The sequence below is a fragment of the Chenopodium album genome, chromosome 10 (genome assembly GCF_948465745.1).
Source record: "Chenopodium album chromosome 10, dcCheAlbu1.1, whole genome shotgun sequence".
NCBI lineage: Eukaryota > Viridiplantae > Streptophyta > Magnoliopsida > Caryophyllales > Amaranthaceae > Chenopodium > Chenopodium album.
In genome coordinates, this window is record NC_137843.1 from 7,443,841 (window position 1) to 7,462,769 (window position 18,929).

At 34.7% G+C, this 18,929-nt stretch overlaps 1 protein-coding gene across 1 annotated transcript; it reads right to left on the reverse strand.

Annotated features, from left to right (window-relative positions):
* Positions 1 to 1,565: 1,565 nt before the first annotated feature.
* Positions 1,566 to 14,373, reverse strand: LOC145563356 (uncharacterized). Its single transcript, XM_081623800.1, has 15 exons — positions 14,106 to 14,373; positions 13,885 to 13,966; positions 12,950 to 13,060; positions 12,060 to 12,157; positions 11,888 to 11,971; positions 11,634 to 11,770; positions 8,612 to 8,684; positions 8,480 to 8,525; positions 8,285 to 8,394; positions 7,710 to 7,817; positions 7,580 to 7,630; positions 5,330 to 5,391; positions 3,726 to 4,038; positions 2,314 to 3,330; positions 1,566 to 2,051 (listed from the first exon to the last, which is right to left on the reverse strand). Exons 1-14 carry the CDS (start codon positions 14,166 to 14,168, stop codon positions 2,377 to 2,379), a joined length of 2,292 nt encoding a protein of 763 aa, XP_081479926.1. The 5' UTR covers positions 14,169 to 14,373; the 3' UTR covers positions 1,566 to 2,051; positions 2,314 to 2,376.
* Between the last annotated feature and the right edge of the window lie 4,556 nt (positions 14,374 to 18,929).

An 18,929-nucleotide genomic window follows, 5' to 3' on the forward strand; every position in this document is an offset into this window, starting at 1 on the left:
TTAGGATGTATGTGGTGAGTCATTAATTTTATTTGTACATTTATTTGATGGAATTGGATTAGCTTGTAATTAATTGAGTTAATGGTATTAAAGGCAATGACAACAGATTGAAAGCTTTGATGTTAAGCTAGACACGTCTAGAAAAGACATATGAATTTGATCCTAAATAGATGGTCAAAATACATATAAGAATCACGTGGTTGCCAAAAAATATTTATAGACACATATGTGTGTACAAAGTTTTACCAGTTTCGAATTGCATGCTTTAACCGACATGTGAAATACCTTAAATGTTCTATTGACGGCGCTAGTTGATTTGATTGCATTAATGAGTCATTACAACTCTTAACATTTATTAAAGTTGTCATTGGATTTCATTGCTCGTAATTAAATGTATTTACTTGTAAAAAACATTTACGGTTTGAAAACGGCTACGAAATATAAGGAATTCATAGTAATGATATTACATTGTATTAATTTCACTTAAAAATATCTAATACCATGTATCTAAGCTAACTAACAAACATTTATGGTTTCTTCAAAAAAAAAAAACAAACATTTATGGATTAATTTTTATTTCTTTCCTTTGTCTTTGTAAATTATTTTTTCAAACTTTAAAATTAAAGGGATGTATTCCATATATGTAAATACTTTTTAAATTGCATTCTTCATACGATATGTGAAACTATTGGTTACACTAAGGTTTTTTTTTTTTTTTTTTTTTTTTTTTTTTTTTTTTTGAAAAGCGATTACACTAGTTGATTTACTTGCATTAAGAAGTTATTACAATTGTGGTTATTTAATAAAGTTGGCATTTTTCCTAAAAAAGAAAATAATAATAAAGTCGGCATTAGATTTCATTATTAATAATTAAATGCAAAATTTAAAGACGGTTTCTTAATAAAAGGGAATTAATATTTGTAATAATAGGAATATTAACTAAATAAAATGTTGATCATAAGTCACTTTATTAACATGACTCCACAAGGTACGATTTTACAAAATCCAAATAAAAAATTGTAATATATGGTTTGCCAGAATGTCAGCCTACATCAAACTGCATATGATCCAAATTCCAAACTGCATCACATAAAATTATCCCAAGCTTTTAAAAATATAAAACTTTAAGACCCACTTGAAACTTTTCTGCCAATGTCCTTCATTGAAACATTTTACCAACAAAAAATAATAACATTATTACCATGACAAATTTGAGAGTTCAACTCTTTAGTACAAGTCACCAAACCATCAAATTTAACAAAATACATGATAATTAAAAAAAATTCTACATCTCAAATAGTTTTGCTGGTAAAGTTTAAAAATCAAATTTGTTTTTCACCATCACCCTTCATGAGTCACTATAGACAATATATGCACAAAAAGTTTTTCTTCAGAACAATTATGATTTAATGAAAGATCCACATTGAACCTTTATTCAACTAATTATATATATCAAATCATTATTGTAGCATATAATAGTGATAAGACAGAAAAGAGCCATTCTAAAATCACAAAAACTCAGAATTTATTATTCGTGGACAATTGAACTACTTAGTTGTATAAAATCAAATTATTTGAAAACATACAGTGACCTTGGTAGACAGTTTCCACACAATTTTAGACCTTAGTAGATAAGGTAGTATGCTTTTTAAATTAACTAGTTTGAGAAAGGGAGTTGACAATATTTGAAAATTATGTAAAAGCACTAAAGTGAAAAGCAACAATAACGTATCTTTATAATTTTCCACAAACTAATTTTCATATGTGCCTAATGGTTTATATTGCACCATAAACTTGGTACATGTTCCATCTATGTCAAGGCACCGAGATGATTTTAAGCTGATGCACTATTCACCTATTGCCGTTGCTTGATTCCGTTAACTCTAACTCATTTCCTACCAAAACTAAACTAATTTACACATTTTGTGTCTGAATAATAACTAATAGAGCAGCTTGATTTCTATTTCCCCTTCGCGTAGCAACAGGCTGAAGACACAGACTGAACTAGAAATTGGAATTGCAAGGTAGCCTTCCTCAAAGCCTGCATTGTCCTGCACCAACAGTAAACAAATTTACAGGAAATTACTAGAATGATTCCATAGAAACATTACGGAAAAAGAAGAAGGTATAAAATGGCATCTCAGTAAAAGAGAGAAACTCCTGAATCTACGAAGGGGCACCAATATTACACAACCCTGTCCCACTTTCCAGAGTAACTCTAAATTTATAACAGTAATATATAATCTCCCCTACACACACACACACAAACACACACACACACACGGGTGAGAGAATAGAAAAAGGTATACAAACCTGTGTTGTGATATAAACTCTTGAGCTCTGAAGCGTTGGTGATCGATCATAGAGCATGTCAACTCATTTAAATATGCTCGACAGTTTCGGTATTCTCTTTTTCTTGTTAGACCCATTTTGACATTGCTTTCCTGCGGCTGGCTGCTTTTTTGGTTTACGGTAAGGCTTGCTAGGATCCTCATTTCCTTCGAAAAGGTTAGAGAGATTTAATACATTCAACACGTTGACAGAAGCCTGAGTTTTGTGCTGTTTTAATATACTGGATGCATCTTCTAGCACATCCAGCATCTCTTCAGGAACCTCAGCACCCTGTTGTTTCTCTGTTGTGGGAAAAGTCTCTAGAACATGAAGTATCTCGTTTGGATCCAGTGTTTGGAGCTGTTTTGCCATCGTGGGTACTTTTTTTAGCGTGACAGGGATCTCCTTTGGAAACTCGGCTTCTTTGTGCTGTCTCATTTCCAGCTTAGAATCTTGCTGTGGCATCTCTTTCGGCAGTGAAAGAAAATTGTTGACATCTTTCACCACCTCTTTCTTATGCTGCTGCTTTCTTTTTGCTATACTTTGGCAGCTTAAAATTTCCCCCAACTGTTTATTAACAAGCTCCTGTGGAGCATCTGTGCTCATGCTCTGCTTCAGTTTCTTGGTACTTTGTTGGTGCAGTTGATCATCAGGACCATCTGTATTACGTTTTGACTTGCCCTTGCAAATTTGTGTCTCATGTTTAGGATCCTTTGAATTTGGCCTCCCAAACTCCATTTGCTCAACTTTTACTTTAGATTTACGGAAGCCATCTTTCTTCTCTGAAAGGAGCTTGGTCCTAGACTTGGTAATCCCACCCCTCATTGTATCCATAATAACTTTGCCAAGAACAAATCTGGTCTCTGCTATGTCCCCCTTCCCAAGCAATTCGTAATCAATGCCATAACAATGCTTTTTCTTCTTCAGATACTTAATGTTGCCCTCCAGCACGTCAAAAATTGCAGTAGCTGCTTTACCAGCATTCTTTGATATAAATACCTACAGACTCACAATGAACAGGAGATTTTAAAAAATGCCTCAGAAAATTTCTGAAGAACTGCAGAATGGGAGCATACTGTATTTTACTTTCTCTGTTCTTTTCTAGTTGACACGATTTGACATTTGGCATTGACTACCTTTTGTGACTTATAGTTATGATGAAACATAGTCATGTAGGATCTTGATAGAATACTTTCCTATTCATCAATGTATACTTTCATAATTTCAAATTTAAATAATTATACTTTTTCATAATTAGAGACATCAATCGTTGAACTTGTGCATTGGCAAACAGGATAAAAGAAATGTGTCAACTTAAAAGGGAACAGAGGAAGTATGTAGTGTGTAAGAGTGGCAAACGCAAGCTAGTGCAACAGAGGTTCTTAATTTCATACCGCAGCAGGACATGGAGATGATGGGTAGCGAGCCATGATTTTACGAAGAATTTTGGAATCAGTCAAAGCACCTATAGAGTCAAGCACAATTGAAGCAAATTCAGAAACTCTCTCCGCAAGTTCCTCTTCTGCCACATCATCAAAGGAATTAATGATCTCTGGCGTAAAATTAACATGCCCTTCAGAAAGTTCTCTGGCAGCTTTTACACCTTCGTCCCACGTGCCATGGTACAGAAGAGATGAGAAGGTCCAAACTACAAAAGCTTCTTGAGGATTATTGACCAATGCAAGGTGGAAAACCAGCAAGCTTACCCTGTTGCACACAAAAGAGGCTTGCATTTCAACTCACATAAAGATTTAACCCTTTCGGTCAACAATTATACTTCCAGCTTTCAGCTGTATTGATAAGAATTCACTTTATTAAATTTATGTTCATATCAGCACAAGAAAGCTAGCCGTGTCCTCTCTTCTCCTTCCCTCTTTGTAGTTTTTCACTCTTTCCTCTCTCACTCCCACAGGCCCGACGCACTCCCTCACCCCTTCTTTTTATGTCAATGTTTATACTTTGAGCTACGGTAATGCGCATGTTAAGATGGATGTACTGGAACACTTTGAGAATAGAATCGGAAATGAAGTTATTCGCAAGAAAGTGGATGTTGCAAGCATTGTAGACAAACTAAGGGAAAATCATCTTTGGTGGTTTGGGCATGTAAGACGGAGACCGCAGGGTGCAGCGATACGAAGAGTAGAAGAGTGGGATCATGGAGAGCTTAAACAAGGTAGAGGGAGACCAAAAATGCCTTGGTAGGAAAGAGTTAGGAAGGATATGAAGCAAATGGATTTGCATGAGAACGCGGTATTTGATTGTAAGGGATGGAGGAGGAAGATATTTAGGGATGACTATATGGAATAATCACTTTTGGTTCATGTAGCCGACCACACTTATGGGTTTAAGGCTTTGATTGATTGAATTATACTTCCAGCTTACTGTAGTATTAACACAGTTTACTACATTTAAGATTTAGCTTCATATCAGCAAAGGTTAGCCATGCCAGCCCTCACTTCTCCTTCCCTCTTTCCTCCTCAATCCCACAAGCTACAGGCACACTCCCTCGTCTCTCTCTCTCTCTGTGCAATTTAAAAACACCTTACTGCCTGACCCAATCACCATATCTTGTCTTATTGTCTTAATTTAGCCCATTGCGCCACAGAGGCACAGACCCTTACAAAAGCACTTCGCTAAAAAGAGATTACTGTGCAACCTAATCAACTAAATAACAAACACCAGCAAAAAGCAATTTATATTGAATAATTCCATCTAAAAACAATATCAAGATAAAACTACCAGACTAGCAGGAAGAGCCAGAGACGAGTAAGCAGTCCAGTCACTCTCCTGTGTATATTATTTAATTTCTCCAGCAGTGCCAGGTACAAAACAGTTATCGCACATGACAAAAGAACAAAGAGAAAATTTTCCTGTTTAGCACCTAGCAGCAAAGGACATGTTCCAAATTTATCCAACTACTTCATAAGAGCCAAAATTTCACAAAGATAATTAACCAGTGGTGTATAGGAGCCTAGCATAGAAAGAGATACTTTCTCACCAAAGGACAGAATCACAGGGTTGGTCACATGAAATCACGTCATCCAGATTAGAGAACAATTTCTGCACAGGAAAAAGTATGTCAAATAAGAAAGAATCGCAAAACATAAATAAAAATCTACAGAATTCAAATCACCAAAGTTTCATTTCAAAGACTAAAATAAGGTCAAATACACAACCATATGGTGAGTATAATAAATAAGAGAAGAAAATTAAGAGAGAGACAATATAAGTGTAGGTTCTCCACAAATGATTTAAAGAGGAAAGAGGAGACAAAATAAATCAATATCTGTTCAAAAAACCTCTTCTAAGATCGTAGCCGTCAGAATTTATCCTTGATTTTATACAATCTAACTCGAGTTTAAGTTTGAGTCAAGGGCATTAATTTCTTGGCACCAGGATAAACAAGCTTAACGTCCATCCTGTCAACAAGGTCAGCTGCAGTGCTGCACATTCATTGCTGAAAGAAAAGCTATGATACTGCTGGACAAATAAATCTGGTGTAGGTGAAATTTCATCCCTTTTGCACAACTTAGTTCATAAATTTCCCAATTCTCAACCGTGCTACAGAGAAACTAATTTGATCATATTGTGGATTTATTTTAGGAATCTTTTAGGTACCTATGGGTTTGTTTGCTATTATGAGTATAATCGGTTGCCTAATTCATGTACAATTAGGTTTCATGTAGAGCTTATCTTCTCAGAGCTATATCTATTGTAATGCTTCCAGAGATTAATGCAAGGTCAATTGACATATTTTCCCTACAACTTATCAGCTCAACTAGAGAATACCAAGTCCTCATCAAAGATATCAACATCTTGCTACTGATGGTGTAGTCAACAGCACTACCAATAACTCTAAGCCTCTACAAGAACAATCCTTCATCAGCAATTTTTGCACCTCAATATGTCAGCCTCGGCCTCAATATTTGACTCCATCCATAAAAGTTTGAACTTGCAGCAACCATACTATATCATCATCATATTTCATTAGCAAAGGGAAAACCTCTTCCACTGACCTCTCCAGCATTTCTCAGCCTAACAGAATCCTCAACAGCGGGTGCTTCCATATTAGAAATAAATAATCTGAGTCATGCTTCTTAATGATGATTTAACCATGTTCTTTGTCAGAGATGGGTACCTATTACAATTGCAGAAACTCAAGCTCTCTGTGTTGAATTTTTCATTTGGAGCTTCCTAAGGCCAAAGAAATTAAGTTACACGATAGGTGTAACAAGCAGTTTCTGGAATTCAAGCTAATTGTCCAGCTATTCGAACTTTTGGGAAAAAGTTGTTGTTATTGTTGTTTTTGTTACTCTCTCCGTTTCCTATTAACCGCAACACTTTCTTTTTCATCTATTATATATTAATTTCAATAATTCCTTATTTGGTAAGGATCCAATAATATATTACAAGTATTAATTTTCACTCCCACTAACCCCACCTTACACAAATATTTTATCATCTCTCCTACTAACACTTAAATATATATATCCACTAACTATAATTTATATTTTAAAATCCCCCCTTCGGTCCCCACCCTATAATTTTTCTAAAACTTTGTGCCCTCCCTACTATTGCAATTATTACAAAACAGAGGGAGCATTGCTTTCAAATTCACATATCAGGGGAAAAAAACCTTATTGTACTTATTACTTAATTTTTCAGATTACAGACTAAGCTAAATAGATTACAGGCTGCGTGTACATTTTCTTAAAAACTAACATTATGCTTTAAAATGATTGTACAACCTAGGATAACTTATTTGTTGCTTAAGATGGAGTAGTATAAAGAACAACGAGCATAAAATTACTCCCTCTGTTTTAAAATACTTGCTCCACTTTTCATTAGCGGCCGTTTTTAAATACTTGCTCCATTTCCTTATTTAGAAAGTTTTTACAATATTTAATTCATTTCTCTCACCTAGTGGACCTAACATAAATTATATTTTATTAATTTCATACTCTCTCTCCTCCAATTCTCTCAACTATTTTTTCTTTTAACAATTACCCCACTACCTCCATATTTTATTACTTTTCTCCAATTTCTTCTAAAACTCCGCACATGGAGAAATGAAGCAAGTATTTAAAAACGGAGGGAGTAGCATAGATGTATTGTATGCATGATGTAATCAAATGTACAATGATGTTGGACTATCAAGTGATGCTCATTGTACCTAGCACTAATTACAAACCAGAAAAGAAGAGCAATAAATGTAAAGCCCATATTTCTTGCTCGATTTTATACATACCATCAACATAACAGGAGTTTGTCCAGCAGATTGATCAACAAGGTAAGCAGCCTGGAAAACATGCAAATAATCAGTCATATTCACTCTGACAATATAAGCACCGCACACAAGTAAGTTTTTATCTACTTACATGAAATGGAAGGAAAATCTCAAGAAGTTTAAACTTCTGAAGAAGGAGGAAGGAAGACTGAGAAGCACCATATGACAGCATATAATTCATCTCCATCATTAACCTGGCCTATGAAATCAAAGAGTCAGTAACAGTAAATGCAGACAAGTTAAAAAATGGTCCCAAAAAAGAAATCACCGAAAGAAAGTTTAGGAGATACTTTCTATCAGATTAAAATCACCATGGATTTTAACAATGAACAATCTTCTTAATTAAAATTCTTTTTATTCAAAAAAAGTATTAACAATTCCTTTGCTATGAAAGGTGTTTTGCAGGAAGAGAAGTACATTGATGATTAGATGCCATTAAAAATTTAAACAACCCCTGTGTCGACACAAAAAAGGGCAAAAATTTGATACCGCAACTTTAATCTCACAACAATCTACTTAAGATGGAAGGTGAGAATACAAAAATCCCATATTAGAATTATTTTGGCAAAAAGTCACTTTACTAATTACTATAATGCTTTTAAAGGCAAAAATTTGAAAGAATATGCCAATGACCCAATGTACAGGGCCAAATTCCTTTATCAATACCTTATCCAGCGTTTTAACAGAAAGATAGAGGTTTTGTATAGCTTTCTCTGTCTCTTTTGTAAACGAGAAACCTAAACGAGCAGCAATTCTTAGTCCCCGCAATATTCTTGCTGCACAACAAAATGTGAACTCATATTCAATGATTGTTGTTATGTTTCAATAATACATCAGTTTACTAAGTATTGAGTAAATTACCACAATCTGCTTGGAATGATGATTGAGCAGGGGCTAGAGTCCGTAGCTGAGATGATATATTCAGGAAAAGCATTAAGAACACAGAACATGACAAATGAAGATGACAACTTCAAAAAATACAATATAAAGTACCTTCATGGACAACAAATCTGTCATTCCATTGGTATAATCATAAATTTTTTGCGCAAATGGATCATAGAACAAACTGCAAACGATCACAAGAAAGATAAGTTGAGGAGTTTAATTATATCTAAACATCCATGCAGAAGTATAGACACTTAAACAGCGTAGATTTATTCAAACAATAACAAAAAAATCAGAATCTCGCAAGTCATATACAAAACAAATTTAATAGAACCCAAAGTGAGAAGAAGAAACTATGTTACCTAGGCTTGAGTAAGGGTGCCAGCAGTGTTTGAAACGCACGTCTAGACACTGGAGCCTAAGACACTTAGAAAGGCCTGACAAGGCATTTCGATGAGGCGCAATGAGACAGACTAAGGCGCAAACAGATGTGCTAAAGTGGGCAAAAGGACACATTGAGGCAAGGCACCATGGCTGCTTTAATTTATTTTTATTTTTTTTTCCGCAACCTGATCAGAGCCTTAGATTTTTAGAATTGACCTCACTACATTGAAGTATTGAACGACATGCCTTGCGCCTTCACTTTGCACTTAGGATCTAAGACCCTACTGCCTTAGTGCACCTTGAGCCTTTTCAAACACTACATGTCATACATGGGAACATATCTTGTGTCCAACTTGCCTTAATCCAAGATTTTGGCATTGTGACCAGACTGCAAGAAAGGGGTAAAAAAAAGAGAGATCTGTACTCTACTTAAGGGGTATTTTATTGAATATATTGCGAATTTCCCGAATCTATTCTTAGGGGTATTTTGATTAGGTTACATCACTTTACACTAGCATTCCAGATTTATTGAAATACTCGACTATTTTCTTATTCTCACAGTAGTCTCTCTCTCTCTCTCTCTCTCCCCCCCCCCCCCCTCCTTTCCCCACTCTCTCTCTCTCTCTCTCTCTCTCTCTCTCTCTCTCTCTCTCTCTCTCTTCTCTCTCTCTCTCTCTCTCTCTTTCCCCACTCTCTCTCTCTCTCTCTCTCTCTCTCTTAAGCATTCAATCTATTATGAATGATGCTTAATTGTTTAGTGGCACAGCACTTAACCCTTGACTTCTTAATTCATTGCTTGGGCTGCTTGGGTTTAACATCTACAAGTGGAATAATTAGTCCATATAATGGATTCCTTTTCAGTACACCACCCACTAATTTTTTTTCACTTGGAGGATAATACCTATAATTATGTAGTAGATCTGTGATACACTTCATATATTATACTATTACAGCATTAATGGACAATATCCCTCTTCAATGTCGGAAAGAAAATACCCAACAAGGAAGTAGATTTCAGAAGCTTGTAAAGAAGAACTAGAAATGACTCCTGGTGCTGGAGGCTCACAAGGTTGATTGCTGATGACTTGACGCAACAAGAACAAAATAAAACCAGTGCACAGCCTATCAGTGGCATGTCAACGATTTTTTTATTTTTAAGGTATGCACAATTATTAAGACAAGTGTGTATTGTTTTCATATAATATTTACAAGTTAATTGGAACGTAAAAGGAAAATTTGAATCTAAAGTAAAATTTAAAAACAAAAAACTTATACTCCCTCCGTTTTAAAATACTTGCTCCACTTTCCTTTTACGGCCGTTTTTAAATACTTTCTCCATTTCCTTATTTGGAAAGCTTTTACAGTATTAAATTAATTTCTCTCACCTAGTGGCCCCACCATGATCATATTTAATTAATTTCATATTATCTCTTCTCCAATTCTCTCCACTACTTTTGCTTTTTACAAATTTTTTATTCTTTCACCTACCCCACTACCTCCATATTTTATTAATTTCTCCTAAAACTCCGCGTATGGAGAAATGGAGCAAGTATTTAAAAACAGAGGGAGTACTAAACTAGTTTTAAAATTTTTTGTTTTTTTATTTGAAATAAAAAGAAAAGTTGATGAATTGAAATACAAAAAATAAAATCGGGAGGAGAAGAACCCGTTAATAGCTAATAACAGGACAAAAGAGATAAAAAAAAATTAAAAAAGATAAAAGAAAAAGGTGGCATGAATCGAACACTAGATCAGGTGAGCTTAGATGACACTTTGCATTAAGTGCATGTGCCATCAAGCCAAATTGGTTTTTATGATATAAATCTAAGATTACACACACACAAAGCATAGGGTATGCAAATAGTGTGCATTAGATCCAACCCTACAGCCTATAATTACTGATTTCCAAAAGGGTGAAGAGCCAGAAAAAAAATTGATGTGAATAAGTCAATGATCTTAAGAAAAAACTTTTGAAGAATCTGTTACTCCACTATTGAGAATTCAGATCCTGGTGATCTCAGCAATTTGGTGCCCACAACTTTCTTCCATCTTGTTTGTCCAAATAATCTCTACCCAGGGCTTAACTCTTTCCATTCCACATAATGGTTATCTCAATTATTTTGCTTTGGATGCCTGATTGTCATCAAGCTAACATTCAATCTTCTTTTCTTAGAGTTTGTAGTCAAGTATTTTTTTTTTTTTTTTTAGAGAGGATGATGAAGGGAAAGAAAGACAAAAACATGAATTGTCATTTTTTTTGTATTGTAATCTAATTAAAATAGTTTGCACATTCACATATTCTTCAGCGACACTGAGTTATTAGATTTATGTTCAGGACATCTGACTGTAGAATTAATGAATCATAGATACCCTGAAGGAACTTTATCCCAGATTTGAGCACATATACAAGGGCAAGGTACATTCAGCAAAAATGCTCTTTCATAGCTCTTTGATACCTTTGGAGAAAAAAAGTTCAAATTGTGATAGACTTGTATATATTTTATTGGAAACTCAAAATAATACTTGTATGACATCAGTGCAGGCAGAACCTTCTTATGGTTATTAAAATGTAATTGATGCACTTATGCAGAGCCTGTGTCAAGTTAAACTATTTTAAATTACACGCTATCAACAGTTTTCAACACTTAAGCATCAGAGGAAGCTCAAAGGTAACTTGTCTTGACATGGATTTATCTGGATGTCCCAGAAAGTCAACGTAACATTGAGAAAAAGAAATGAATACTACCTATTGATGGTAAAATCTCGGTGCAAGGAATTTCTCCAACGCATGAGATCCTTTTCATCATAACCTTTCGGCATCTCAGGCAGATGAGCTTCTTCTTTCTCTCTGTCATGGTTTGTCACTGTTTCAAAACTAGATACCTGGAGACCAAAACCATGCAACGAGATATTACAGACAGCCAGACAGGACCATTAACACTCAAGTGGCTATTTTAAAACACAAACATCCTCTGGAAGGCGAGAAGTGATATTACAAACCTCAACTTCAGAACCTCTGACATGAACCTTACATATTGGAAACCTTCGGCCCACTATAAAAGCACGATGAAATTTTTTCTTGATCTGCAAGAAAAGGCAAATGGAGAAAATTACTAATAAATTCTTCATGAATGAATCGCAAGTATGAGGTTAAGACTAAACATCACATCACCTCTCGGAGACTTGCTGATGTGACCACATCAAAATCTTTGGGGATTTTGTTCAGTAGTAAATCTCTAACACATCCACCAACAAAGTAAGCATCATGACCTGCAGATTAACTAATCAGAAGATGACTTATCAATAAAGATCAACTGTAGTGGCTGGTAGGGAAAACTTTGATATTTTCAAATAAATTCAGGCCTAAATCCCATAATATAGGCATGGATTTGCAAAAAAGACAACTGCTGAAAAGTTAATAACAACTTTCCATGACATTGCTACAGCATGAATCGATGTCAACCTTAGAACAATGAAACTAATAAGCACCATAGTTACAGTAAATCAAAGAACAAAAAGTGAAATAAAATAATATAATAAAGCTTGGAAGATGCTAAGATACGCTAGAAATACAAGGTTCACATTTCCTATAAACCAAACTGCTCAATATCATTGACAAAATACTAGCTTCAAGCACCCAATCCAAGCACCTAAACACAATGCAAGACTCAGCTCAAGCAACCTAAGAGAGAGTCTATCTTGTGTAGTATGTGTACTGAAAGAAAAGGGGTAAAAAAAAAAAAAAAAAAAGAGGTGGTGATCAATGAAAAGCCAATAGCTAAAAGAAAGAATGATGAGTACAGTATAGCACAACAAACCAGCCATGAGGAAAAATCAAAATGCGGCACAGAGAGAGAAATTGAAGATTTCTAAGTGATTACCTAGGATGTCAAATTCCATTTGTTACCAATCCTTCCATATTAAATCAGTATGATAGTAAGTAACAAGTTAACAACTCATACAAGCATGAATACAAACCTTCTAACTACTAATACCGCCTTATCTAGTTTAGTCCATTTAAGACCAACAAACAGATTTTGAACAAGCAATCAAGAGAGTAACCTTCACTTTGTAGAATCTTAACAACAGTCTTTGATCCATATGGTATCATCGACAATGTTAATCCTAGTTCCCTTGCATCCATCTTTTTCCATTTTGAAGTGTCAGCAACATCTGTAACCATGGTGATCGCATAAAAAATTAATTCATTGATTAGCTTTGTTACATGTGTCAATCATATTTTACATATGGAAGTACAATCCATTACCAACGAAAGTAAAGCCACAATCCTCTCATGTCTTGTTATGACGGATTGACGGATACAAAAAGATTAGCAAAGAACAAACAAGAACACACAGGTTTACATGGTTCACTAACAATGGATTACCTACGTCCATGGGCAGGTGAAAGTAAGTTTTATTAATCTTGAGAATTGGCCAACTTGTTGATCATGGGGTCATTTGTAGGGAGCAAACAAATTCAAGGCATACTCTAACATGTTTGTTCCATTTCTTATATAAAATACGAAAGATATGAGTTCCGGCAAATGGACATCGAAGGATACCCATCCCCCAAACACACACAAGAAGAAACACCAAATCACAGGCTGCATATATATAATAAAGAAAACATGAGCTAGAGACGTTAGGAAAATGGGGGCAACAATAGATGGATATAAATCGATGTAGACGAAAAGCAATCTCACAAATCATTGTTATGGACAGATAAAATCCTCCCCACTTGAATACTATTATCATTCACCGTTGCTTCTTAGAAGATAGATACAGCACATCAAAATCTAGCTAACTCAGGGGACAATGAAAACCAAAATCATAACCAACACACCCATCAAAATAAAATCAAAGGGTCTTAATTCTAGATTACTAGGAAGTGGAATAACCTATAATTTAAGCAAAAATGATTCATCTATTAAGCTTGAGAAATAAACATATACACAATTTCAAATGCTGAAAGATAGAGCTAAACTCATAAATTACCAGAGGCAACCATTTCTTTAGGACCCAACTCTTCAAAAAACTCAGCTTCTGAACCCTTTTCAAGGACAGTGTGACAAAACCTCTGAAACAAAAAGTAAACAAAAATTACAAGCTTGAAAAATTCAACACCCTGAAAGTGTTCGACGAAATGCCTCAAAGAACATAAAAAAAAAAATAAAAAAAAAAGGTAGAAATAAAGAGGAGGAGAGAGAAAGAGTAACCAGTTGCGGAAGAAGGCATTTGAGTCTGCAAAAGGAGGGTTTTAATTTGAGAGATGTCGCCATAATAATGCAAGACTCATTTGTGCAGAAGTGCCATTTGAAGAGAGGAACAAGGAGGTGAAAAACCCGCGCTTAAGAAGAAAGAGACCGAGTATGTTGGCTACAACGTTGCTGCTAACTCTTGCCTTTTGAAGCAAGTTTAGTTTATTAGGTCTCGGTAAGAGAAAAATGTGAAGCTTAAAGCAACAATGATACACTCCCCTCTGCATAAAAAAAAAAACAATGATACACTCCCCTACGAGTATTTTCTAGATAAATAAAAATATGGAGTATGTTAAGAGTTAATTAATTTAGTCAAGGTGTGAATGTCCACACTCCAATTTCTTCATTACATTTAATGTAGTAGCCAACCCTAATTGCCACCCTCTAAGGTTATAGCCCACAATGTAATAGTGGTTTTTACTACTATAAATAGCCATGTAATTTCACTTGTATGACACACAAAAATATTACCAAGAGTAATACATAAAAGTAGTAATACTTCTCTTATTACCTTCTTCTCTTAATCCTCTAATTTCTATATATTTCATAACACGTTATCAGCACCATCTTCAATCAGGTATACTTATACCGATTATCCAATTTTTACAAAGATTCAATTTCTTTCACAAAATATATTTTGAGGAGTATGCTCTATAGTTGCCCATATGGGATCCTCTATACCAGAAACTCACAATATATTTCTCCACAAAATTACTCCACATAATTAGCCATGTTGATTAAAAATGAGGATATCAATACATACCTTATTTATGATACTTAGTTTGGTAACTCTCATGCATGGTTATAGAAAGTAATATATAATTACTTTTGCATGTGGAAATATTTGTTGTATGCATGTTAATAGAGTAAATTTCATGGTCACACAAATCATGTTTATACTTACTTACTTGTGCATAATTACTAAAATGAAAAAAAAAAAATGATGCAGCCTTTATATTTATTTAATTTTTAGATTACACACTTTTATGTTTCTTTCAGTTTTCGAACCCTTGACCTCACGAATAGATTAGGGTTCTCGGACCACTACGGCTTGCATCCCAGTGTGATACTTATTTACGTTTGTAAATATTAATAGTTTGATTACGATTATTTTACCAGTCTACTAGAACATTGTATGATATTTTTACAGTAGTGTAAAGCTGAAACGGATAATTTACCCCCCTATAAAAGGCGGATTACACCCCCTTATTTCACCATACAAACCTTATCCCCCCCTTAAACTTTACCCAAATTATCTCCTCTTCTTCTTCCTCCATCTACACCGGTCACACACCATGTTCCCCGTCGACAACCAACAACCACCACACCCCTTTACCTTTGAAGAAGATTTAAGGAAATTAAAACTATATTTAGTTTTAATTATGGCCCTAGTAGTTTTATTAATGGCAATGATGATTTTCATCATTTTACATAAGTAGCGCTCGGTTTTTCGACAAAGGGAATTCATGCATGTAATCTCCGTAGTACTTCAAGTTTTTTTGTCTTCTAGGTAGATTATAAGTGCATTTTGTTATAATAAATGTTTCTTTTGTCTTATCATTAATGTATGTCATTAATATTATTATTATTATTATTATTATTATTATTATTATTATTGTTGTTGTTGTTGTCGTTGTCGGTGATGTAGTAATAGTAGTAGTATTTATTGTTATTGTTATTATTATCATTGTTATTGTTATTATTGTTGTTGTCGTTACTAACGTAATTATCATGTTTAATTTTAGCTTAACTTTATGTACATCATAATAATAACCCAAGGGGGAGAAGCAAATATGTTTTAAATGGATTATTATTATGATTATAATTTGATTACTTTAATTATCACTTGCTTAATTGGCTTAATAATAATTACCTATTTGATTGTAGTTAAAATGGGAGACTTGATGAAAAGACAATTTGACGTATTAGACTTGTCCGGACATAATTATATTGAATGGACAGTTGATGCCCAAATGAATTTGAAGGCTCAGGGATTGGAACATACAATCAAAGAAATTACCATCCCAGGAAACGAAAAAAATGCCCCTGCTCAAGTTAAAGTTCCAACTGATCAAGAGAAAGCAAAAGTTATAGTTCTCTTAAGGCATCATTTACATAACAGTTTAAAAACTGAGTATTTAATGGTGGAAAATCCCAAAGAACTATGGGATAGCCTGAAAGGAAGATATGACCACCATAAAAGGGTACTCCTTCCTTCAGCACAGTTTGAGTGGACAAACCTGAGATTTCAGGACTTTAAATCTGTCAGTGATTATAATTCATCACTATATAAAATCGTATCAATATTGAGATATTGTGAGTGCAAATGATAGAGAAAACACTCTCTACATTCCATGCTAACAACATTGTATTGCAACAACAATACCGTGAAAGAGGCTTTGCAAAATATTCTGAGCTTATTTCTACATTATTGGTTGCTGAAAAGAATAATGATCTTCTGTTGAAGAATCACAACCTAAGACCAACTGGGTCTCAAGCATTCAATGAAACAAATGCTGTAGAAAGCTCGAATCCACCCGAGACAAATGTTGCTCATAGAGGTGGACGTGGAAAATATAATAACCGTGGCAGAGGTCGTGGAAATTTCCGCGGACGTGGCCGTGGACGTGGTTATGGCTGTGGTAGAGGCCAATTTCCCCCTAGAAACAACACTCAAAGGGGGCATCAACAAGGAAACAAAAATCAAGCCACCACAAAAGGAAAAGACACATGTTATAGATGTGGCATGACTGGACATTGGGGACGTACTTGTCGTACGGCCAAACATCTGGTAGAACTATACCAGGCTTCCATTAAAGGGAAAGAAAAACATGCCGAAACAAATTATGTTAATGAAGAAAATGTCCCTGGAATTAGCCTTGATGTGTCTGATTTCCACATAGACAATGGTGAAGCTGGTGGTGAATATATCTTTGGAGAGAATAATCATGTTTAGATAATTCATCAATTACTATGATATGTATTATGTTTTCATTATGTACTTTTCTTATATGTTTTTTTTCATGTTCAAATTATGTACTCTTAATTTTTCATCATTAATAAAGTAAGTCCAGTTTAATTATCTTAAACTAATCTTGTACTTATTATCTTATGAAGATATGGATCTGCCCGAAGTTGGTTCCAAATTTCAATGCCTTTTGGACAGTGGAACAACACACACTATTCTGAAGGATAGAAAATATTTTTTAAAGTTAAAATTATTTCAAGCAAATGTTAATACCATTTCTGGTCAGCCAAGCTAATAGAAGGTTCTGGAAAAGCTTGCATAATACTCCCAAATGGAACAAAATTAATCATTAATGACGCTTTATATTCGAGTAAATCTCGAAGAAATCTTATAAGTTTTAAAGATGTGCGTCAAAATGGTTTTCATTTAGAAACAATGATAGTGGATCAAAAGGAATATTTATGCCTCACGGCAGAAAAACATGGCAAGAAACATGTGTATGAGAAATTGCCAGCATATTCTTCAGGGTTATATCATATAGATATACGACCAGTTGAAATAAATTCGATATCTAACCAGAAGTTAGATAATAAGAATCTGCTAAATTTATGGCATGATCGTTTGGGTCATCCTGGTACAGGAATGATGCACAAGATTATAGCAAATTCAGTAGGACATTCAATTAGGAATGTTAAAATCCCTCGATCAAATGAATTAACATGCTCTGCATGTTCACTTGGCAAATTAATAATAAGGCCATCTATGAACAAAATTGCTACTGAATCTCCAACATTTTTAGAGAGGATTCAAGGAGACATTTGTGGACCAATTAATCCTGCATGTGGACCATTCCGATATTTTATGGTATTAATTGATGCCTCAACTCGATGGTCACATGTAAGTCTCTTATCCAGTAGAAATGTTGCTTTTGCAAAACTCCTTGCTCAAATTATTAAACTAAGAGCACAATTTCTAGACCATACAATAAAAAGAATAAGGCTTGACAATGCTGGGGAATTTACATCCCAAACATTTAATGATTATTGTATGTCGATTGGAATTGTTGTAGAACATCCAGTAGCTCATGTTCATACACAAAATGGACTCGCTGAGTCATTAATTAAGAGACTACAATTGATTGCAAGGCCATTATTGATGAGATCAAAATTGCCTTCATCTGCTTGGAGTCATGCCATAATACATGCGGCAACTCTAATTAGATTGAGACCAACTGCTTATCATAAGTTCTCACCACTACAATTAGTTTTTGGTCGAGAACCTAATGTCTCACATCTAAAAATTTTTGGTTGTGCGGTGTATGTTCCTATTGCTCCACCCCAACGAACAAAGATGGGTCCACAAAGAAGTCTGGGAATTTATGTTGGGTTTGAATCACCCTCCATAATTAAATATCTTGAACCAATGACCGATGATTTATTTACGGCCAGATTTGCCGACTGTCATTTCAATGAGACAATATTCCCAGCCTTAGGGGGAGAGAAAGTGGACCCACGAAAGAAAGAAATAGAAATGATTTGGAATGCAACACAATTGTCAATGTTTGATCCACGAACAAATATGTGTGAACAAGAAGTTCAGAAAATTGTTCATTTACAAAGCATTGCAAATCAGCTGCCTGATGCATTTATAGATGCAAAGAAAGTGACAAAATCACATATACCAGCTGAAAATGCCCCTGCACGAATTGAAATTCCTTCTGGTGATAAGATCATTGAAAATGAATCTCTAGCACGCCGAAAGCGTGGAAGACCACTTGGTTCAAAAGACTCTAAACCAAGAAAATTAAAAAGACC

What these genes read in the sequence shown, in the direction of transcription:
- LOC145563356 (XM_081623800.1), bottom strand. Translation starts at nt 14,168, where the DNA reads ATGGCGACATCTCTCAAATTAAAACCCTCCTTTTGCAGACTCAAATGC. An exon ending in CGAGATTTTACCATCAATAG is followed by an intron (nt 8,685 to 11,633) that starts GTAGTATTCATT and finishes GATCGTTTGCAG; the next exon opens with TTTGTTCTATGATCCATTTG. An exon ending in AGATTTTCCTTCCATTTCAT is followed by an intron (nt 7,631 to 7,709) that starts GTAAGTAGATAA and finishes CATGTTTTCCAG; the next exon opens with GCTGCTTACCTTGTTGATCA.